Source organism: Penicillium maclennaniae (assembly GCF_028827695.1).
Source record: "Penicillium maclennaniae strain IBT 15551 chromosome Unknown utg000005l:1.0-2652337.0:1.0-2654196.0, whole genome shotgun sequence".
NCBI lineage: Eukaryota > Fungi > Ascomycota > Eurotiomycetes > Eurotiales > Aspergillaceae > Penicillium > Penicillium maclennaniae.
In genome coordinates this window covers 219,503-242,512 of record NW_026623217.1, presented here as the reverse complement: position 1 = coordinate 242,512, position 23,010 = coordinate 219,503, and the positions used below count along the sequence as shown (strand labels likewise).

At 51.8% G+C, this 23,010-nt stretch overlaps 9 protein-coding genes across 9 annotated transcripts; 7 read left to right on the top strand and 2 right to left on the bottom strand.

The window, feature by feature from the left end:
- Positions 1-504: 504 nt before the first annotated feature.
- On the top strand, positions 505-2,556 carry N7477_005324 (F-box/WD repeat-containing protein; the record flags this gene model as incomplete). Its single annotated transcript, XM_056966987.1, has 1 exon — positions 505-2,556. One exon carries the CDS (start codon positions 505-507, stop codon positions 2,554-2,556), a length of 2,052 nt encoding a protein of 683 aa, XP_056821741.1.
- Positions 2,557-3,326: 770 nt separating this feature from the next.
- On the top strand, positions 3,327-3,980 carry N7477_005323 (uncharacterized protein; the record flags this gene model as incomplete). The annotated part of the gene is made up of 3 exons (XM_056966986.1): positions 3,327-3,414; positions 3,468-3,547; positions 3,600-3,980. 3 exons carry the CDS (start codon positions 3,327-3,329, stop codon positions 3,978-3,980), a joined length of 549 nt encoding a protein of 182 aa, XP_056821740.1.
- An 820-nt stretch (positions 3,981-4,800) lies between these two features.
- On the top strand, positions 4,801-6,571 carry N7477_005322 (putative C6 finger domain protein; the record flags this gene model as incomplete). The annotated part of the gene is made up of 2 exons (XM_056966985.1): positions 4,801-5,931; positions 6,005-6,571. The coding sequence occupies 2 exons, from the start codon at positions 4,801-4,803 to the stop codon at positions 6,569-6,571; spliced, it is 1,698 nt and encodes a 565-aa protein (XP_056821739.1).
- A 988-nt stretch (positions 6,572-7,559) lies between these two features.
- Positions 7,560-11,545, top strand: N7477_005321 (putative ubiquitin-specific protease UBP12; the record flags this gene model as incomplete). The annotated part of the gene is made up of 3 exons (XM_056966984.1): positions 7,560-8,886; positions 8,941-10,896; positions 10,953-11,545. 3 exons carry the CDS (start codon positions 7,560-7,562, stop codon positions 11,543-11,545), a joined length of 3,876 nt encoding a protein of 1,291 aa, XP_056821738.1.
- A 566-nt stretch (positions 11,546-12,111) lies between these two features.
- On the top strand, positions 12,112-13,212 carry N7477_005320 (uncharacterized protein; the record flags this gene model as incomplete). Its single annotated transcript, XM_056966983.1, has 1 exon — positions 12,112-13,212. One exon carries the CDS (start codon positions 12,112-12,114, stop codon positions 13,210-13,212), a length of 1,101 nt encoding a protein of 366 aa, XP_056821737.1.
- Positions 13,213-13,848: 636 nt separating this feature from the next.
- N7477_005319 (uncharacterized protein) lies at positions 13,849-14,256 on the top strand (the record flags this gene model as incomplete). The annotated part of the gene is made up of 2 exons (XM_056966982.1): positions 13,849-13,937; positions 14,007-14,256. The coding sequence occupies 2 exons, from the start codon at positions 13,849-13,851 to the stop codon at positions 14,254-14,256; spliced, it is 339 nt and encodes a 112-aa protein (XP_056821736.1).
- A 1,611-nt stretch (positions 14,257-15,867) lies between these two features.
- On the bottom strand, positions 15,868-17,114 carry N7477_005318 (uncharacterized protein; the record flags this gene model as incomplete). Its single annotated transcript, XM_056966981.1, has 3 exons — positions 15,868-16,357; positions 16,416-16,915; positions 16,974-17,114. 3 exons carry the CDS (start codon positions 17,112-17,114, stop codon positions 15,868-15,870), a joined length of 1,131 nt encoding a protein of 376 aa, XP_056821735.1.
- Positions 17,115-18,284: 1,170 nt separating this feature from the next.
- Positions 18,285-20,045, top strand: N7477_005317 (putative isoamyl alcohol oxidase; the record flags this gene model as incomplete). The annotated part of the gene is made up of 2 exons (XM_056966980.1): positions 18,285-18,721; positions 18,779-20,045. The coding sequence occupies 2 exons, from the start codon at positions 18,285-18,287 to the stop codon at positions 20,043-20,045; spliced, it is 1,704 nt and encodes a 567-aa protein (XP_056821734.1).
- A 1,186-nt stretch (positions 20,046-21,231) lies between these two features.
- On the bottom strand, positions 21,232-22,530 carry N7477_005316 (putative endo-arabinanase; the record flags this gene model as incomplete). Its single annotated transcript, XM_056966979.1, has 5 exons — positions 21,232-21,294; positions 21,393-21,421; positions 21,476-21,654; positions 21,706-22,139; positions 22,180-22,530. The coding sequence occupies 5 exons, from the start codon at positions 22,528-22,530 to the stop codon at positions 21,232-21,234; spliced, it is 1,056 nt and encodes a 351-aa protein (XP_056821733.1).
- Positions 22,531-23,010: the final 480 nt, after the last annotated feature.

Genomic DNA, 23,010 nt, shown 5'->3' with positions numbered 1-23,010 from the left:
ATCGCAGTGATGTGCTCGAAGGCGGTGAAGGGGGAGGACATGATTTGCTTGGCATTAGCCAACGGTCCGACGAAGCACGCAAGAAGAGGCGAACAATCTTTGCTCACGCGCTAGAATCGATTCATCCGATTGTGCAATCGTCTTCCAGACCACGGGGTCTCGCTATATGAACTCGGCCTGTAACCCTGGGTCCCTGACTTTCGCTTTGCATCCCCTCGCCACCCATCCCTTATCGCTACGAGAGCTGTCAGGGTACTCACCCACTACCCCAGAGGCGCTAGGCCTTACGCTGCAACCTTAGTGGACTCCGGGAACAAATTGACAATCTGCTTTTCGGTCAAATCCAACACCCAAATATCTTGCCTCTCGCCCGGTTCACACTTCGACATTCAATTCTCCTGAATACCAAGCGACCTCTCGCTTATCGCCCTCGAAACACCAGACGAGTTCCGTCGTCTGGCGATAGCCAGATTGGTCCTCTTAACCGAGTCTCTCTTGACCGTCATGGAAGAGAACACTCAGGCCTCATCCACATCGCAGGACTTTGTCGGTTCCGTGCTGAGTGTGGGGCACAGCGGATCGAAAACCGATGTCCAGCGCGCTCAGCTCGGCGAGACCACCAGGATCAAGGATATCAAGGATACACAGCGCTTTGATGATATATCAGATACCATGCATCAGCTAGCAAGGCAGAACGTGGAACCCTTCTTGACAAAGTATCACCCCCGCCAATACGCCCCGTTTCGCTCGCAGGACGGCACCCCTGAGATCCCTCGCACGGTGAACGCAGGCTATTGCTACCGCCACCAGCCGGATTCCAAGTGCAGCCGGCAGGCCGATGAGCAGTCTATGCGCCAGCTGCAAACCGAACTTGATACCCTTCCGCAAAGTGACCAGCAAGGCATTGCCCACGTCTGGTCGCTTTTCTCTGCCGCGCCTGCCAAGCAGCGCAAGCTGATGCTTCAGGGCGTTTTGGCCCAATGCTGTTTTCCCCAGCTGTCCTTCATCTCCGCCAGCGTTCGTGAACTAATTCGAATCGATTTTCTTACCGCCCTTCCTCCCGAGCTTTCCTTCAAAATCCTCCGATACCTCGACACTGCCTCTCTTTGCCGCGCCGCGCAGGTCTCTCACCGCTGGAGAGCCCTCGCCGATGATGATGTTGTGTGGCATCGTATGTGCGAACAACATATCCGTCGTAAGTGCGCAAAGTGCGGGTGGGGCCTTCCTCTGCTGGATCGCAAGCGCTTGCGTGAGTCGAAGCGCGAAATTGAACTACGAGCTACCAATTGGGGAAATGAGTCCTCGAAACTTTTGGGTGACGGAGCGCCGAATGGAACTTGCTCAGATGTTGAGGTCACGGTCGATGGCAAGCGCAAGATCGATACAGACGACCAGAGCTGTGCCATGATCAAGCGTCACTGCAAGTCACCAGCTTACAAGCCCGACCTGAATGACGACTATTTCAAGACCCGATACCGCCCCTGGAAAGACGTCTATCGGGATAGATTTGTGGTTGGCATGAACTGGAAGCACCGTCGTTGTTCGGTCAAGGTCTTCCGTGGTCACACCGACAGCGTAATGTGCCTGCAATTCGAGGATAACATCTTGATGACTGGTTCTTATGACTCCACGGTCAAGATATGGGACATGGAAAGTGGTGAAGAATTGCGAACTCTTCGCGGTCACACTGCTGGTGTCCGTTGTCTTCAGTTTGACGACACCAAATTAATCACGGGTAGTCTCGACCGCAGCATCAGAGTGTGGAACTGGCGCACTGGGGAGTGTCTTTCCAAGTACAATGGTCACTCCGAGGCAGTTATTGCGCTGCACTTCGATGCAACTCTTCTTGCATCTGCCTCTGTCGATCGGACTGTCAAAATATGGAATTTCAAGGACAAGTCTACCTCCATTCTTCCCCATCCCGAAGGTGTCAATGCAGTCAAGATCGATACAGCCTCTCGCACTGTCTTGACAGCCTGCGACGATGGTGCGGCTCGCCTTTGGGACCTCGATACCAAGAAGTGTCTTCGAGTCTTCCACAATCACATCGGAGCGGTGCAGCAGGTCATTCCTCTGCCTCGTGAAATTGAGCTTGAGAGTCATCTGGATGACTGTGAGAACGATCACACGTCCCTCAAAGATGGCGATGGCGTTACCAACGTCCTTTCCCCACTTTTGGAATCCAAGTCTTTGTCTTCGCAGCCATCCTCCTTTGGCTCATCATTTGACCAGGACCAGGACCGCCAGGAGCCCCCACGCTACATCATCACCAGCGGTGTTGATGCTACCATTCGTCTGTGGGAAACCAACACCGGTCGATGCCTCCGCACTTTCTTCGGCCATTTGGAGGGTATTTGGGCTCTCTCAGGCGACACTCTACGTATCGCCTCTGGTGGCATGGACCGCATGGTCAAGATCTGGGATCCGCGCATCCCAACCTGCCAAGATACCTACGAAGGCCACTCTGCCGCGGTCAACTGCATCGGTCTCAGTGACAGCCGCTTTATCACCGGTGGCGACGACTACCACGTCCGCATGTACGACTTCCGTGCTTGAATCATCCCTTTCCTTTCTCGGGGGCTCACAACCCTCTCTTGGCCCTCCCGCCATCTTGGACCTATCAATTTATGCACATTTCATTTCCCGAGGCGCTTTTTTTGTTGAATGGATACCCTGGCGCTTTTCAAATTACCGGATTTTTGTGTAAAAAGGGAAATGCTCGTCCACTTTGGGCTTTCCTTCGATCCCTGCATAACAGGCGCACAAATGGGGTCTGAATAACTTACTAATTCTCTATATCGGCTTTTGTCTCGAGTTCCTGGCTCGACTGTTAATACAACTTTATGTTCTTCTTGCTACTTCATCCACGCCCTCTGCCCTGCTAGTCTTAGAGTCGCGACATTTGTGTAAGCCACCTTGATCTGGTTGGATAAAGTATCTTGAAATTGACTTCTGGGCATAACACCAAATAATGAGTCAAACCGAGCAGCTGGTATGTAAAGATGACGCTACATGAAGGTGCGGATGCTAGTCCACGGTCAGCCTCAAACCACCAGGCCGAATCGGTCAGCTCGGAACCACGATACTTGAATGCTCACGCACTAAGCCCCGAATGGTGACCCATAGTCTCTACTTAGCAACGGTATGTCATATAGAGCATCGGAGGTACTGATCTGTTGCCGTTGAATGGTTGACAGTCTCTTTCCTCCACTGTCGGCTTCTTTCATTCTTCATACTCCTGCTTTACCACCATCCATTTGCTTGATTTGAACTACTATTAGCCCTTTTTTGAAAGATAACCAGCTCACATCGAACTCACACCGAACATGTTCGGAAATGAAGACCACGGTCTTGGAAGCCCTTCCCCCGCATATCTGGGCGTTGCCATTCATGGTGAAGACTGGAAACCAGGCCGTTAGTGTCTCTTCAAGCACAATTAGATCTTACATAAATCTGACCATACGCAGCGATCGACGACGGGCCTGTCGCGACCAGACCGACTGAAAAGGATCGCCAAGCTGCTTCGAACAGCATCATGCCGGAGATGGTCCGTCCGAGGAAAGACTGCTGGGGGGGTCATGTTGTCAATGCCGTTGAAGAGTAAGATCCTCTGGGCCGCGATATGGGGCGCCCTCATTGCCATCATCGTCTTCTGTATCCTGATATACCCTCGTCAAATGGCGGAGAAAAAAGAGTCGCAAACCAAATCCCAAACACTGCAGCATGAAGCGTTGTGTCTCAACGCAACACTCAATACCACAATGCCTGATTGCACCGCGTTCATTGTTCCCCAGGTCGCTTCCAATCTGGCTCGATCTTGGGAGGAGTCCACATCTATTTTTTCTACTACTTTGATTCCGACTACTATGGTGTCAGTTTTCATATCGTCTACTGCTGGCATGGAGATGCATGGTGGCTTCATTACTCGGGTTCGCTCGGATCCCGACGAGGGTTCTATAACTTCGATTACCATCGATTAAACGTGCTGATTGTGAGAACATGTAGATAACTTAGCTCTCCTGTCATACTGATCGAATTGCCCTTTGACTAAGATCTAAAGTCGTCGAGAATTGCTGAATGAACAAAGGATACCGTTCTCACCGTGGTGATTCGTTGTTTCGATCTACTCAAAAGTGACAATCTAAGATATTTTTTAGTATTCTGTTCCTTTCACTGATACATTTGGACGACTGTACAGTGTCGAACTTCAAGGACTGGAAGCTTCCAGGCTGGCTACTGTATCTTATTCCATGCTTGACTGATGGCCTCTTTGTTCTCAGGTTACGGTCATGGTGATTTTTCTTGATATTCAAATTCGTCTTTGTAGTTAAGGCGGACGTATCCTGAGGAGGGATACTTTCATAAAGTCCCTGTATTTCGTGAGATATTGAGTGTAGAATCCTGGAGAGAGCCGCCCGGTTGGGAAAAGATTCCTCGGTATTGAGTGCGAGATTCTGAAAAGTGAAATCTATGCGTCCATGAAGGTCGTGCCATGAATAAGTAGTGGATCTTATATTTCTACAGACCAGAAGAGTGTTCGCTTCTGCACATATCACATATTATACCCACTCCTCCCACTGGACTTTCTCATCTAGCCCCCCCCTCATCTGACCTTTGCAAACTTCCAGATATGATCGACCCGTTCATCGCCTTACAGACCGGGCTACACACACAGCGAGGCGAGTCAAATTTGAGTGAACTCAGTGCTTCAAGAGCGCTCTCTCACTTCATGCAATTCCTCCATTGGTAGAGAAGTCGCCCCCAGAGCTTACCACTAAGCGACTGGAGTGTTCAGACCCTATGACTACAGAATACACCGTCGAGAGGTTCCAGCGGGCAGTCAAGGCCTTCTCTCAACCAGCATCGCAGCCTCAGCCCGACGATGCAGCATCTCTTATCGAACCCAAACCTCATTACTACTTGAGACAGCGAGACAAAGCCAAATCCTCCACTTTGGGCCAGGCTTGGATTGACAACGACACTACCAAAACATATGATCCCGTTGAAGATTCACCTCGTTCGAAGCGCAAGCTCAGACCTGAGCAACGACATGGCAATTCGTCCAAATCACGCAAACGACATCAAACCTTCTGCTCAGACTCCCTCGAAAGTAGCATAGAAAAAGCGGAGCAACAGAAACGAGAGTCAGAAGAGGAATCTAGTCTCGAGAAAGAGCTTGATCTCTCCACAACCTCAGACTACAATCTTCGCACTCGCAACAGACCAAGTGAGAGCCCCGTGAAGACTGGGAAGATGGACTACAAGACTGAAACTGGTGGAGTCAACTCGGCTGCTTTTTCCCATGCGCACAGTGCTTGTGTTGCATGCCGGGAACTCGGGATCGAGTGCTCTCTCGTCGAGGATCCTTTCTACTATCCCTGTCAGGATTGTCGACAGGATGAGCTTGAATGTAAGCTTGATCCTCCTGCCCTCTGGAAGCGCGCATGTGAAGGCTGCAAGAAGCACAGAGAGCCATGCTCTTACAGCTCTGGTGGCTATGACCATAGTCAGCCATGTCGCTGGTGCACTGAACACGGTTTCGACTGCATCGCGGGCCCAGCCAAAAGACAGCCACCTTGCGCTGAAGGTCAATCTCGACAATCGAATTTGCAGATGGTCGTGGAAATACCCCAGTCAAGCATGGATGGAGTCGCCGAAAATATATTCGATATCAGCTTGAGCTATTCCAGCCTAGCCGATCTCGCTCATGAGCCCATCGAGAAGAGTCGTCCTTCGAACTTAAAGGTACATACTCAGACGCGACAAGGAAGCGATGCACAGTCTGACATTACTCTCCAGAGCAAGATCTGCGTTATTATGGGACAAACCTCGCCCCTAAATACGACTTCTGCATGGACTCCTGAGGCTGCCTCTTCCAGCCCTGGTGGCCTGACATTTCAGCCCCCGAACGGCCTGCCACCGTCACTTACGGTCTGGCATGAGATCCCTACTGATGGATCCGAGCCTTGCAACTGGTGCTATAATTTTGCTTATGGCATTGTAGGATATGAGCCATTCCCGCCCCGAGCCCACAGGTGTCTATCACGACCCATATACTGGCCAACGGTATACGTATACAGGTGCGACTGAGCCAAGTCGCATGTGCATCAATTGCACCATCGATCGAGTCGCCATCCTGAAATGTGCCCACAGCAAAATCGAACGCGTGCCTGGACTTCCGCTGAACAACCTTGAGATTTGTGCGGCGTTTGAAGAGCTCGCCGAAGCTTCAATGGGCCTCAAGGCAGGATCAATGCACGCAGGAGAGCCGTTTCCCTCCCCTGGATACCCATGGTGCTGCATCTGTCAAGAGCCAGCTTCGTACGAGTGTACAGACCCTCAAGCCTCAACCAGCAGCGAACTGTCCTTAGACGATTATGTCCCTACCGTTGGGCGCTGTGGTCTTCGACTTTGTGACTACTGCGCCCACTACGCCAAGCTATACCGTGGTGACCTTGACGCAGTGTACAAGCGTGGAGCAGACGACCCCAACAACAAGACTGCGTTCCGTGCTGACGTGGCATTGATTCTAAAGCGTTCTCCTAACGAGGAATTCGTGCATTCTGGTTGATATGGAGTCGCGGAGCTTTCAGAATATATCCGCATTCTGATTCTTCTGCGAATGCCTTACTGGTGGTACACCGCGTTTTTCGATATATTCGGCTTTCTCGTTATTTACACATAGTTTTTACATAGCCTGCATCTGTTTATACCATCCAGATAGTAAATATCGTTTTGACGCGTGTTGCACCTTCTCTGGAAGTTTTTAGGAGCATTCATAGCATGAATTCCGCAAAGGACGTAGATCAGTTCACAACCCGTCATGTTCTTCAGATGACTTTGCTCATTTGATCGTTGGTATCGACCAGTGACCAGCTTCAATATGTTCACTATTTTCAATAGCTCTCCACCGATTCAGCGCCAATTTAGGGTTCTCCACACATAAAATGTGTTCCGCACACTCTTCACAGTCGGTGCGGCCGTACCATATCTTTTCACTGGTAACATTTCTTTTCATCTACTTAATTCTTTCCCCTGTTCACCTTCCACTCCTTTTTCTATTGATATTATTGTCACTTTCCGTGGTAAGCTCGTCACCAAAAGACAAACGGTTTTTCTCCGACCCGGAACACTAATTTCTGCCAGACAAAAAATCGGTAAGGGATTTTTTTTCTCTCGCTTCGTCCTTCGAGCTGGTGTGGAGAGTCCTGCAGCGACATCATCCCCATTTCTTATTTCGCATTTGTTTCTTCGAGCTGCCACGCGACGTGCGCAGCTCACCGTCACGACGTCTCCTCAAAAGCGTCGTAAGGTTTCTCCAGAGTGCCCAGGAGAGGCACGACGTCACGGCCAATCCTGAGCCTCCGCCAGTCCATCCTTTGCCACCACGGCGCTCCTCGTCGGCCTCGAATCCCAGGAGCAGCCCGTCTTTGTCTCCTCCCCGTTACGTGCCCGCACACCTTCAGTCCCACGTTTCCGGCAAGTCCAAGCCCGGTGCTCGCTCACCTACTCCCGCGACCGCGACCGCCGGACTGTCCCTCTCGAGCGAACATTCCGACATGCCCGACGCACGCGACAGCACCCCTCATGGTGAGGGGCGCTCACCTTCCCCGGGCGAGAAGCGCCCTGCGTCCGAGATTGATACAGATCCGGAGGGCGGCGTGAGCATGGACACCAGCGAGGATAACTCCACTCCGAACATCGACGATCAGGTCGCTCAGATTTCTATGCTGATGCAGCAGCCTCCGCGGGATGGTCAGAAGGGTTATCTGATATCTACATCTTGGTTGAAGAAGATCCTTGCGCGGAGCAGCACTCACGCCGACAAAGCCGACAAGGAATCGTTGCAGAGCGAGCTAGGCCCAGTTGACAACTCTGACATCGTTCTCGACCTCGGCCCGCTGAAGCGCGACTTCAAGGATGAGAAGGGTGACCATTTCGTTCCGCTGCGCCCTGGTCTGCAGCTCAGCGAGGATTACGAGGTTGTTCCGCAGAATGCCTGGGATCTCATCATGAAGTGGTACGGCATTGCTGATCAGTCACCCGTCATCGTGCGCTATGCCCACAACACCAACCCAGATGGCGTTGAGAACATTCTCTACGAACTCAACCCTCCGATCTACACTATCTTCAAGCTTTCCAACCCCGCGGCGGGGACTACCTCCCAAGTCCTCCGCGAGAAGAGTCTTCCGCCTGCCAAGGTATTGGCAGCCCGCGACACTCGCTATATGAAGTGGCTGAAGGAAGCTAAGCAACTGGCCGGCATTGAGATGGCGAGCAAGGTTCGCGTATGGAAGATAATGGGAGGCATCCCCAGTGCCGAGCCGTCCACCGCAACTACTCCGGCTGTCTCTCGCACTGCTTCTCCTGCACCTACATCGGCTCTTATCTCGAACCAGCACAAGAGCCTGGTTCTTGATCTCAGCACTTTTCTTGCCTTGAACGAATCTTGTCGCGAGAAAATCGAAATTCTAGACCAGACTAATAATGCCAATTATAACGGCAAGATGTCTATGAGCATGGCTGGCTTGATCGGTACCGACGTGGTTGTTCTGGAAGAGCAGGTTGCCGGGTCCAAGGGCGGTAAGTGGGTGTCTGAGGCGTCTCACCAAACACTGCAACGTGCCGGTCTTTCTGTAGAGAAGGCTGAAAAGCCTGAAAAGTCCAAAAAAGAGCTTGCCTCCGCCGCTGCTATCACCACCTCCACCACACACAGCCCGGCGACCAGTGGTCGATCGAGCCCAGTTTCTGAGATACCTCGCGGCCGGAAGAAGGGTGGTCGGCCTATGGGCCTGACAGGTCTCTCGAACCTTGGCAATACATGTTATCAGAATGCCGCAACTCAATGTCTTCGAGCTGTCGAGGAACTGAGTTACTACTTCTTGAGTATGTGATGGTTTAGATTTGCCGAAACTCACTGATACTTATCCCATTCTGCAGGCAATGCGCACAAGAAGGAGCTGAACCACAACAACCCCCTCGGGCACAAGGGTTTGCTCGCCAAGTCGTACGCTGACCTTATTCAATCCATTTATGTCGAGCCGACACCGTCATCGGTTACTCCTAACCGATTCCGAAATATGATTGGCCGGTGTAATCCGGTCATGTCTGGTTTCGAGCAGCATGACAGCCAGGAATTCTTGATGTTCCTTCTGGACGGTCTTTCAGAAGATCTTAACCGAATTCTGAAGAAGCCGTACATTGAGAAGCCTGATTCCACCGACGAAATGGTTCACAACAGGAAAGCACTAGAAGAATTTGCTGCGAAGCAATGGGATATCTACAAGGCCCGCAACGACTCTGTAGTCTGCGATCTCTTCGCCGGCATGTACAAATCGACTTTGGTTTGCCCCGATTGTCACAAAGTCAGCATCATCTTCGATCCTTTCAGCAACCTGACCCTCCCCATCCCGGAACCTCAAATTGTCTTCAAGCAGGTCGTCTACATGGCACTTGACAAGCCTCCCGTGGCTTTCACCGTTGAGGCTAACAAGAGCCGCCCCGTTCTGGACTGGTACAAGTCTGTTGCCATGCGGAGCGCACGTGATGTCGATGCCAGCAGATTGATCTCCGGAGATGTGATGGGTTCGACCTTCTTCCACATTCATGAAGAGCCCCATGTCTCTTACGATCAACTTGGTATTCGACAGGATGATAAGATCACCTTTATGGAACTGGATACTCCCAAGGAGAAATCCATTCTCATTCCCATTTTCCACCGAAAGAATGACGTCAATCAATATACCAAGCGAGCCAAGAGAACGCCTTTTGCTACACCGACTATCATTTCTCTCACTCGCCAGGAGTCTCAGGATCTGGCCACCATCTACCAGAAGATTCTGCGCCATGTTGCCACGATGACCACCCGTGACATTCTCAATGAGACCCAGCTTGAATCAGACCGGGGTCAACAGACCCCCGAAGATGCTGACACCGTCGTGATGACTGAGGACGATGCTCAGTCTGTTGACTCCAGAATTAAGACATCATCCGTCGAAGGCGAAGACAGCATTGTCGATGTTTCAATGCAGGATGCGGCCCAGACTCCCAGTGCTACCACCGACGACACCGATGTCATTGATGCACCGCCGGCTCACCCCTTGGCCAACTCCTTCGCACCCGGTCTCTTGAATCTCTTTGATGTCCGCGTTGTGCCCCAACGCCAACGCCAGAGTGGCACTATTCCCGATGGTCACTCGCTAGACACGGCCAAGCAATACCAATCTCTGATGACTCGAGCCAAGGATGTTGAAAAGTCCCACGGCTCTCCCGACGACAACAGTGATGAGTATAGCGACACCGATGGTTCTGACAGTGAGTCTCACGGTGCCTCCGCTTGGGGCCTAGTCAAGCAAGGCGAGGCGATTGTTCTTGACTGGAACGACGATGCCAGAGACGCTCTGTTCGGTGGAAACAAAAAGCAGAACGATCTACGAGGCGTTGCTACCTACACTGACGCCAACATCGAGATTCCTAAGGATCCCGAGATCATCGCTCGGCGTGCCCAGGTCGACTCAGATAAGGCTAAGGGTACTACTCTCGACCAGTGTCTGGACGAGTTCAGTAAAGTTGAAATACTTGGTGAGAATGACGCATGGTATTGCCCCAACTGCAAAGGCTTTGTTCAGGCCAGCAAGCAGTTCGAGCTTTGGTCGGCCCCCGATATCCTTGTGGTGCACCTGAAGCGCTTTGGAAGCCTGCGCCGAAAGCTGACTACCAAAGTCCGCTTCCCGGTCACTGATCTCGACCTGACTGACCGAGTCACGGGCCCTGAGGATGGGCGGTCACTGAAGTACGACCTCATCGGCGTCGATTGTCACACCGGTGGCATGGGCGGTGGACATTACTATGCTCACGCCAAGAACTTCATAACCGGTGAATGGTGCAATTTCAACGGTAGGCTTCCACACTCCTGATCTCCTTGTTGATCTATGTCCTAACCCCCTGCGTAGACAGCTTCGCCCGCGTTATCGACGACCCCGAGGATGTGATTACTCCGCAGGCATATCTTCTGTTCTACCGCCGCCAGAGCTCTGAGCCTCTTGGCGGACCTGAACTGCAAAAGATTGTTTCAAAGTACCGGAAGGGACTTGCAGAGCCTGACATGGAGATCTCGCGCGAACCCTCTCCGTCGGGGGACCGCCAGCGCCTCGGCGGCTCGCCCAATGGATCATCGAGCGATTCAGCCGGAGCCGAAGCAACTCGCCCATCGGGCGATGATGAGAATTTGCAGTCGTTGGATAAGATGCTAGCGCGGCCATCGTGGTCATTTGATCGTACCAACAACTCGCCCTCCTTTGGAGAGGCCACCACCAATGACGCGGACGCCGATCTGTTCGGAGATAATGACAGCACCGCTGCTGTTGGAGATGGAAACTCGGAGGCTGATACCCGTCTCGACGATCTTAGCTCCCGCCCTGCTTCCGTCCAAGAGGGTTCTTTCGAGGATGTTCCTCCTCCCCTTCTTGGGGACGACTCTGATGATGAACTCCCTGTCGTTGAATTGCGCGTCGGCGATGACGCCAAAATGAACACTGATGCTTGAAGTGGTCGTTAGTAGGTATATACGTGATGATCTTTCTGCATCCTGTGATGCGCAAAGTTTTGGGCGAAAATGGCGTTTTTTTTTACGGTAATAAAAAGGATGTCCTCTCGTCCAACTTATGACTGACGTGGGATGTCGATTTTCATGCATTCTAATTTCATGTCATTTTTCTCTGGCACTTCTGCCAAACATGTGTGATGACTCTTCTGAATCTTTTGTCTCCAGCAGACATCTGGGGAATGCGCATTGCATGGGGAATTGCATAGACTGGCTAAAGCCTTCGTTAGAATCGAATTGCCTTGGCCCTTCCATTTCCAGTTTTAGTCCTCTTCCTTCCCTACTCTTCTCTTTCCGTGTAAGCCATCAAATATGCAGGGAATCGGTGATGACCAAATTAAGAGCATTTGCAAGGACCGAGCTGCTTTGATCCTTCCTTAGCGGAGATATCCATTTCCAGACCATTTTCCCCTTTCGTCGAATCTTCAACTTACCTCAGTCATGTCATCACTTGTGTTTCCTGCATCCGCTAACAAGGTCAGTGGTTCTTTTGCTTCCCTCGCCCTTCGATGTCTGGCTCCTGGGGGGCCAGAAAGCCCATCCGCGTGAAACTAAAACTGAGCGTACCTGAGATCAAGGCAGAACTTCTCGATGAGAATACACTCGCAGAACCAAATACACCAAACATTCCAGCAGATAGCTCCCCTCCTCATCCAGACCACATTCTCACGCCTCCTCCCGCCCGCACGCTCGCTTCGCGGCGTTCGATTCATCCAGACCCGAAACAAAGTCGCACCTACATCCCCCGTGAAAGCGATATCAGTGCCCTAGACATTGGGCCAAGGCTCACTCGGTCTCAATTACAACCCGTCAGTCTTCCAAGAATCATTCAGCCTCCCTTGGCCGCACGTACGGGGTTTATGCGATCAATCCCAGTGGCCGCTCGTTCACGCAACTCAGAAGCCGTGAAAGCTACAGAGAATGTTCAAGTCGACTTCTCTGATCGAGACTCTGAGGTACCTACTTCAGACAATCCATCAATTAGCCCAGAAAGCTTCTCAAACGGTACTTGTCGATGTGACGAGATGTATTCCATCCCCAATCCCTTTGATATTCGTTGTCCACAGCCAATATTACCAGTCAAATTTCGACGCTATGACATTGAGGAATTAGAGGCCGAGGCAGTCACATTCAGCAGCATCATGTCAATTAATCCCGAAGTTTTTCACCAAGAACGTCGCCGGAATCTCGTGCTTCGACTCCTCGAACGAAGACCTCGTGTATGGAAGAGAACGGTCATACGGGACAGTGACTTCCTTGGGCTCGGTTATGGCAGCGGATTCGATGTGGATCTCGTGCTCAGTGACAGACATTTTCATCATGCGATCAATCTTGACCCGCAGACGAAAGATACGTCTCATTCACAGCCACGGTCCCCTCAAGCTGTTCCGCCCTGGAATGCGACAGACTCGTATCCCGATATTTACACTGCAGTTACGGATGACTACAACTGGTCCCAGGAGGTTCACAAACGGTTGAAAGATGACAGGAAAGCGCTCGATGAGCGGGAGGCTCGGCTGGATGATATTCAATTCGAGGGGCCCATGGTGGCAGATGATCCACCGATTGAGGATTTTATGTATGAAGGCCAAATAGTCGAAGAGTTTTGACTGTGTGGGCCTGAAATACGCAGGTCTCAAGCGGCTGGCGAACATCCCAATCTTGCGTGCCCTTTCTTTCTTGACTTATTTATATCCGGCATAATTCCCTGCACGCCACCCGAGAACTTTTATCATGTTCACTGCTATGGCACCCCTCGGCAATTATGCTCACTGCAACTTTGATTTTGCATCTTAAAGATACCCTAGTCCCCAATGAGATGAATGTCAATTCATAGTTCCCTCGTGTTATCCGAGAATCTCTCATCCTATCTCTCGGTAAGCTAGAAGGACTCTGAACTATTCAGTCGAAAGTGTAAAGTGAGGTGTCTTGACCCTACGATGAGAAGTTTGACAGAGATATAAGGTGAAGCTGTCCGTCGAACCGTAGCCTGAATTCGCCGCTATGTCACGTTAGATGATTAACCTAGGTATAAGCTAGCAGCTACCTCGGTGCATTGATTTGTTCGCTGATAATAGCTTCATGCGCTGCAGGATGCTGACCACCTGATGTTGGGTCGGATGAAAATGAGGGTGGACGATTGCATCTAAGCATACTCTGCTCTGGCACCGTCGATCTTCATTCACGTCCGACATCGAATTCAGCTTTCCAATAGTGAATCGCAAGGCCGATTTGACCATAATGCAATGGAAGCCGGGATCAAGGATCTTCTTTCGCAGAATGGGATCGACCCGGAGTATTTGCTGAAGGCTCCCGTGGCCGAGGATTGCAAAACGTGAGAGCTTTGATCTGAAATGGATGGGTGGTGCTGGCGCCCTTGCGTAAGTTTCGTGTGCGCTACCAGCCGGGCAACTGCTCAAACCGTCGTTCTGTCGAGCTATTATAATGAGCGGAGAGGCTCCGATCTATTAAAGTCCACGAAGGTCTGGGAAGCTGCCAGAACCACATCTGCTGCGACGAAATTCTTCGAGCCGATCACCGTCAGTGATGAGATTGTTGTCGATGGCGCTACGGGCGCAAACAATTCCATCCAGCACATGTGGTCCGAGGCTGCAGATGTCAGATGTGTGGGGATGGCAGGACAATCAACTTGAGAACAATATCAGATGTCTCGTGTCTATTGAAACCGGGGATCCCGTCCCTCGAGGCTTTTGGTCCCATTGCCAGAGCACTCCAAAGCATTTCGCTCGAGATAAAGAGACAATCGCCGGTATCTTCGGCAAACACCAGACCCAGATTTTTCAGTCAAATCAGGCCCAGCAAACACGGCATTTCCCTTATATCTCTACATTCAGTGCGATCTTTGGTTGAGCTAGATAGACCCCATTTCCCTCTGATCAGAATAGAAGCCGGGTCCCCCGAAGTGTCACTCGGCAAATCTAAAGACCTCAACCCTAGTACCCGTCGGAATCCACTTCACCGGAGCCCAAGCCAACATAAACATACGACCTAGCTAGCACTCCTCGATCTAGACTTGGACGAAAGCGACACGTTCGTTGAATTCGATGATCTCGACAACCTTCCCTTTCTGGCATTGGAAATTCATCAATTCTAGGAGGGATCCTCACAGAGGTCCAAAAACAGTGCTAACGGGTTTTTGCACACCTTCATCCCGGAGAAGAGGATCCAGAAGAATCCGCTAGGGGAGGTCCTCACGCAGCCCAAGCGCCACACGCCACAATTAAGCCGAGGACTGAAGACGAGCGAATTGTCTTTCTGGAGATGAAAAAGTTTTTGCCATATTGGCGAGAGACAAGCGCAAGTCCCGGACTGCCCGGGAGGTTTCGGTCGAGGTCCGTGAGGCCATTCAATTGGTCATCGACCTGGTGCGTGCCCTTTTCTCACCATGTATGTGGGGCTTTTGACTAATTAGTGGCATATGTGGCATCGTATAGCATGACAATGACACGTTGAGAGGGTCATTTCGATGAGGACCTCGACGATGACCTTGAGAAGAGACTACGTCCAATCCATTCTGTTCGAACGCTATGCCTTGTCGGGCCGTCACCGATAGGCCCCGGATATAATACCCACCTTTGCTTTTGCGCACATCCTTTTGGCGCTTACTTCCGCCCTTATGGGTCGGCTCGGACTCGGGTAGCGCTATTTACAGCGTAGAAAGACAACCCCGCGCCACGTCGTGTATTTTTTCCTTCTAGGCACCTCCATCCTTTCACGCGGTGGGTCTCGGAGTGATCTCAATGAATCCAAATACTCCGCAAGACAGCTTGGAGGATTTTCGATTTGAAATCTTGTATGGCAACACTATACCTGCTCGACTGACATGAGATGTTACCCACAGTTCACGCACGTACTTTCCCACGCGATGGATCGGGTCTATTGAAGTTTGTGATCAGAATCTAAGAATGTCTTAGTATCACATTCCAAGACCACTTTGCCCTGTCGGGTCTCTGCCGATCAATAGTCCCGGATGTCCTGATCATTCTTCGGGTTGTGTCCGTGAATCAGTTCACAGAAAAGTGGAGGCTTGGGAACAGTCCTGTGTTACAGAGCACTCAGCCTCCACGAGAGATGAGCTACGCGGGTTTTCGGTCTTTCTGAGTGCTGACCAAGTGCAAAGATCTGGTATATTTGATCACTAGAACATTAGAAAGTCTTGTCAAAAAATTGATAATGTATAGGTATACACGCGTTACACTGGAAATCACCTAAGTCATATATGTACACCACAAAAAAGTTCCCCTCTATAGTTCTCTCAAGTCCATCCCGTCATGCGTGGATCGACTGGCATTATCATCCGAGATCACAGTAATATCCACCTGCTTTGTAATTCCCAGATCATTCGTTGGGGAACTCGAGTCCCGTCCTATGGCCGTGGTGCTCGTTTGTGCGCTATGGCCATGGTCTAAAATCCGATCCACACTGCCGAGCTCCATGTCGCGGGACTTGTGGGATCGTCGGACGCGCCGAGATGCATTGGTATTGCCGTATTGGTCTGTGCGGCGGTTATTGCTGAAGGGTCCGCTCAGTTCGTAAGATCGGGTTGCGCTGGAGATTTTGCGGACGGAGGAGATGATGAGGGGTCGGATGCAGGGGATGGAGGAGGTAATGATGATAATGGCATTCTCGATGTAACCCCAGCGGATGAGTTCGAGGCCGCCCGTGGTGCCGAGATTGGTGATGCTGGGAAGGGTATTGAGTTTGGTGGTTTTCACAATTGAGGCGACCATGGCGCTGCTTTTGGTTAGAAAGGGGGCGTTTTTTTTTGGCTTCTGAGATGGGATTGACTTACACGATGCCCAGGCTGAGGAGGACAATCAATCCGACTTTAATGCGCATCTTGAGGTTTAGGTTCCAGAATACGACAGTCGGGAAGACGGCGAGGAACAAGTCGGTAGCGGAGTTAAAGGTGTTGGAGTAGTAGGCGAAGTTGACGACGGCCGTCAGATCCCCGCAGGTGGTCTGGATGGTGTTATCCCAGAGGATGTTCACATTCTTACAGATGCTGAGGGGCAGCACGGCCGACGCGACGTTCCCGAGTAACTGGATGACCAGCACGACCCATAAGGCTATCTGATAGCTTTTGCTGGTGCCGAGCACGGCGACCAGGTAGATGATAAAGGCGGATCGGGCGATGGTGGTGCTGAAGGTGACGAGGGGAATCTGGATGGCGATGTACTTCAAGACGAGCGAGGTATCGTGGGTGAAGGGCTTGCCGAGGGGCTTTCCAAAGCCATGTTGAACGGACAGACTGAGAAAGACGGTGGAGGCAATTGCCAAAATCTGCATCGACTCCCAGCATTAATATTCTGACGCCCGCAAGAACCCAAGGTGCGGCCACAATACATACCACGGCGACGATCATGAGCACATCGTCCACGAAGAACCGGTTGATCTTAATCTTCGCAAAGACACGTAGGATCACGATCAGCGTAGCGATGATCACCGCCGCCCAGAGGCCCCGTTCCAACGCGGGACCTTTGTTAGACATGGCAGGCAGGCGACAATCGGGACATGGATGTTCTGGGGCAATTGACGAGGGGGAACTTTATGTGCGAGATTGCGTTACCACTTTGCATCACATTCTCCAAATTCAGGGACCGCGTTAAATTTGGGTCTACGATGAAGATTGACCAGGGCCTCTCCGACCTCCAGGTCCACGGTCCACCGTTTACAGTACGGTCTACGGGCTACAGTACACGATACACGGGTACACTAAACCTGCCAAGAAAAAAGTCATAAAGTTTCCTAGAGTCGCAGTGACTTTTGGGAAAAGCAAAGTGCGGGCGGATAATCACCCAATCGGGGCCTTGAAGAGAGCCGAAGCAGAAAGGAAGACCGAAAAAAGAAGCGACGACCGTGGCACTGGGCGAAACTAGGACGAACGCCTTTTCCCCCATTTGATCCACTTAGGAGCCCACTCTAATTAATTTATGCAATGCCATTGGTTTAGAGCCCCACTGGACTGAGACATCCGATCTGAAGTGTTTTGGTGCCTTGGAAAATATTTCAAATATTAAAAAAAAAAAAACAAAGAAAGAAAGAAGAAAAAGTCTCTTACACAGGTCCTTGGCAGTCCTTTGGAAGTACACTTGGGTGTCTGTGGCGTTCGGGGCCAGTTGAGGAAAGTGGTTGGATCTCGAATCGTTAAGCTTCCCACTGGCCTGCGCCTCGCAGATTCCAAAAACTAAAAGAGCCAGTTTGGAGTTGCCCACTCGCCACTTGGTTCAGGGTACCTGATCGACCGATCCCGATTTCCGATTTCCGATTTCGATAGCCGATGGTCGATGGTCAAATGTTAAAAAAGGTCAATATCGATACCGAGGTCGACTTCGATCTGGGATTCCGAACTTGGAATCCACTCGGACCAACGCCGCACGTTCCATGCTCCAGAAATCCATCGACTATTGATTCGGAGCCGGGAGAACCCCGGCGATTGTCCAGATTGCCCCAAATATGCGAAGTCCAAGGTCGGTCTCCACACTCGGCCGCTGCCACGCGAAAGGGAACTGCTCCGTTCGTCGTGTGTTTGCCATCACATCGAGGATCCCGCAAAGGTTGGACAGGCCGGTTCCTTTCCCCGATAAATAAATTCCCGATCGGCACCATTTGCTCCTGTTTCTGTCTCTTCATTCCATCCTGCTCCTCCACCTCATAAACCATGAAGGCTTGGGCGATTTCTCTTTGGGCGTTGGCCTCCTCTGCTGTCGCTGAACAGTGTCACTGTCTGCCCGGTGACAGCTGTTGGCCCTCCCTCGCAGCCTGGTCCGCGCTCAACAGCACCGTGGGCGGTCGTCTGGTCGCTACCGTGCCCATTGGAACTCCCTGCCATGCCCCGACCTACGATGCCGCCGCCTGTGCCGCTCTCAAGTCGAACTGGACTTTGCCCCAGACCCACCTGGAGTCCTCCTCCTCGGTCATGCAGACCTTCTTCGCTAACCAGAGCTGTGACCCGTGGACTGCCCCGTCTCGCCCGTGTGAGCTCGGCAACTACGTCGACTATGCGGTCAACGTCTCGTCCGCGACGGACGTCGTGGCGGCCGTCAACTTCGCCCGCAAGAACAACATCCGTTTCGTCATCCGCAACACTGGTCATGAGTAAGAGTCCATCTTTTTGTCGCATTGTCATGGAACCCTTTTTGCTGATCATGACAGTTACCTCGGTCGTTCCACCGGTGCCGGTGCTCTGTCGGTCTGGACCCACCACATGACCGATATTGAGTACATGAACTGGGCCAGCGAGACCTATGAGGGTCCGGCCTTTAAGGTCGGTGCCGGGGTCGTCGGTTACCAGGTCCTTGAGGCTGCCCATGCCAAGGGTCACGTCGTCGTCACTGGCGAGTGCCCTACCGTCGGTCTGGCTGGTGGCTACACCCAGGGTGGTGGTCACTCCGCCCTGAGCACCGAGTTTGGTCTCGGTGCCGATAACACGCTCGAGTTTGAGGTAGTCACCGCGAATGGCTCTGTCGTGGTGGCTTCGCGCACGGAGAACTCCGACCTCTTCTGGGCTCTCAGCGGTGGTGGCGCCGGTAACTATGCCGTCGTCCTCTCCATGACCGTCAAGGCTCACGCCGATGCTACCATCGCCGGCGCCACGGTCGAGTTCACCGCGGCCAACATCTCCACCGATACGTTCTTCCAGGCGGTGGCAGAGTTCCACTCCCTCCTGCCCGCCATGATCGATTCCGGTGCCACCGTCATCTACCTGATGACCGACGCCATCTTCCTCATCAACCCCTTCACTGCCTACAACCAGACCAAGGAGGACGTCCAGAAGACCCTGACCCCCTTCTTGAATGCCCTGACCGCCCTCAACATCACCTACTCCGCCACCTACACCCAGTTTGATTCCTACTACGACCACTACAGCACCTACATGGGTCCCCTGCCCTACGGTAACCTCGGTGTCTCCGAGTACCAGTATGGTGGTCGTTTGCTTCCCCGCGAGACCCTGACTCAAAATGCCACTGCCATGGCCGCTGCCCTCCGCAACATCACCTCCCAGGGCGTCATTGCCGTCGGTGTCGGCATGGACGTTTCCAACCCGACCAACGTCTCGAATGCCGTCTTCCCGGCCCTTCGCAACGCCGCTGTCACCATGCAGATCGGCTCCGCCTGGAACGAGACCGCTCCCTGGAACAAGATGATTGAGGACCAGTGGAAGATGACCAACGAGTATGTGCCTCAGCTCGAGGCTGTCACGCCATACTCGGGCGCTTACCAGAACGAGGCCAACTTCCGCCAGCCTAATTGGAAGCAGGTCTTCTTTGGAGACAACTACAATCGTCTGCTCGATGTGAAGCGCCGCTGGGATCCTTCCTCCTTCTTCTATGCTCTCAAGGCCGTTGGCTCTGATGCTTGGAATGTTGACGAGTCGGGCCGTATGTGCCGGGCTCACTCAGCTCGAGAAAATGTTCACTAATTACCCGAGAGTATCATGTACACGACGCTATGTGTTTTACCGAGCTGTCCCCGTCATTGTTTATAATTTTTCATGACCCTTGTTTATATTAGAGATAGACAATTGCCGAATATGGCAACGAATAGACGAGATCACGGTGATATATCACAATCCAATTTCCATGACCTGGCTTCCGATGTAACCCCTTGAACCATGCAAATGTGATCTCAAACTTGAGATTCGGATGTTTCCTTGTATCGAGGCCGACACTAGTCTCGGATCCAATCATGATTGAAGTGGTGAACCTCGGCAGATGACAATGTGACATTGAAAAATGGATATCAATATTGAACCTCGAATCTGATCTCCGATGTTTCGGTCCCAAAATTGAGGCCACAGTCAGGCGAACCACATTCCCCTTTTTAGCTTTAACGGTCAACGGCGGACGTCCCAAAGCGTTTAACCCAACCTCGGTGCCGAATCCCCACTCTATCGGGCGGCCTTCCTATGCCGATCGGATTCTCCGATGAGGGGGATCATATAGAATCTGGATCCACTGTAGATCAAGTGATCGTCGGCGGGGTCCACAATTGTACGAAATCAATTGGGTATCTGTGCGTGTGGTGACAAATCTGACAATCTAAGATGCTCGAAAATGTGACGGGGAAGGTTGGCTACAGTGAGTCGGTTTGGGCAGTGTTTGGAGGCGAAGTTTTATGGATGAGCAATTTCGAGATAAGAATGATAAACATCTGATGGTTTTTCTATGTATTCGAGAAACCCCACCAGTTGTGTATCGTAGTAGACGGGGCAAGTATGTACAATATTCAATGTTCTGACAAAACGCCTCTCTCTAGCGAGAACGGCCCGAATGCAATTATGTACCTAAAAGATGTCCAGGTGGACGACGCGAAGTGCGAATTTTAAGTAATGTGGAGTTGGAATGCTCCGCGAAGACGGGGTCAGGGTTGGTGGTCTTGAGCGATGCAGCTATACACCTTGCAGAATTGTCAAGGGGAATTGTAAAGGGGGGAAATTGTAAAAGGGGGAAGTGAGATGAGAAGCGGCGCGATTGTCATTTCCGACGATTGAAGGTGAAAAAAGGCGTCGAGGCTGCGAAATGTGGAGAATGTCGGACAGCCTCTGTCTTGTGAATGTTGAATATCTCGTTGAGAGATCGAGTCGAACAAAAATAAGATTGAATTGCTTAGGCCAGCGCAATGGGCCACCCGTTGACATATTTCAAAGGGTTGAATCCTAGGAATGCATCCTATAGGTAGCGGTCAGATATTGACGTGGTGCAAGGAATGTAAGAGGATCGGCAAATGAATGCGGGCATGTTCACAAGCCTACCAAGTGGAAACTTACCGAGAATGCAACGCCAATTGTTTTGTTTTCTGCATTATGTTAGCATGTGGTCAGTAGGCTGAGTGAGATGGTTGATGGCTCACGATAGTGGTAGTAGAGGACGTCGGTGTCGCCAATACGAATCACGCCTTGCCCGCCTGGAGCGTAGGTTTCACCGTTGGAGCCGTAGACGATTTCGCCGCCACCATCTGTAAGGTCTTTGCCAGACTTGTCGATAAATGGACCACGGACGTTGTGGGAGCGTCCGACGCGGATGCTGTATCTGGAGGTTGTTAGTTCATGAAAGCATCAGCTGAAACAAGAGGATACTCACTCGGTGCCAGCCGCTGGTAGCTTGTCTTTGTTCAGGTTGCAGCAGAATCCGTGGCTGTACCACAGGTAGTACCATCCATCGTGGTACGAGATGAACGCGCCTTCAATGGCATGAGGCCCCGTGGGGTCGCCGCAGACCGAGGTGGTCTTTTGACCCGGGTTGCCGACAGCATTTGGTTCCCAAGCCAGATGTTTAGCGTCAGGTTCCGTCGTACTCAGCGGAGAAAGGAGCGTATTGTCGAGTGGAACCTGGTAGATGCCAGTCCAATAGCTGCCGAAGGTCAAATAGGGTTTCCCTTCCGGAGTGAGCATGACACTGGGGTCAATGGCATTAGACTGGGTATAGGGATAAACATCAGATCCATTGCCGGTTCCAGTTTGAATGACAGCGCCATGATCAACCCAACCGCCAGGACCAGGATGACTGAGATGTCGCTACACCGATGGCGCTGTCACGGCATCCAGCCTTGCTCACGCTGTAGAAGCAGTAATAGGTACCATCCACATAGACGACGTCAGGTGCCCAGGGCACAGCACGATCGCCCTTGGGAACCACAGCGTTGGCGTCAAGCACAGATCCAACATGCTTCCATGGTCCAGCCATGGTCGGAGCAGTGTGAATGAAGATATGTTCGCCGACATTGTACAGGTAGAAGGTATCACCAACGCGCATAATAGTAGGATCATGGGTATGTTGGTTGGTCTGGCGAGGAGGAGGGAAATGACCGACCGCAGCCTCCTGCTCGAGACGAGCCTCAAGATTGTGATTCAGGTTCACGCTCAGAGCAACCGAGAAGAGACATACTAAACCCAGTAAAACGAGCATCTTGATCCAGCGTCGAGGAATTGAATGATGCCAAAGAGACCGCAAAGACCACCCCTGATAAATATCGTCGACCTGGCCAGAAGGTGGCTTCCCCGGCCGTGATAAGAGGCCACTTCTGACGATCATTCTGGCGGCTATGGATCCAAGCATTCATGACCTTTAGACCAGACGCACGGCGTGCCACCCCCGAGTGGGGTTTCTTGGGGTGCAGAGACAGCCTGTCAGAGGGGCACGCCGCGAGGGATGCAACGAGGTCCACTCGTTTCCGTGTGTATAGGTCCACTGGCAAGCATGCCTGCAAGGCACTGGAATGCGGGAGAAGATCCAGACGACTTCGATGACCTTTCAACGCAAGCAAGTGCACGATCCGCGATATACTGGATAGTGTGCTCCTCGTGCGTCCATCAACTGGCTCTGCATCAACTAGATCCTCAATTTACTGGCCACATTAATGGATGACACGAAGCAAGGGGAAGGATG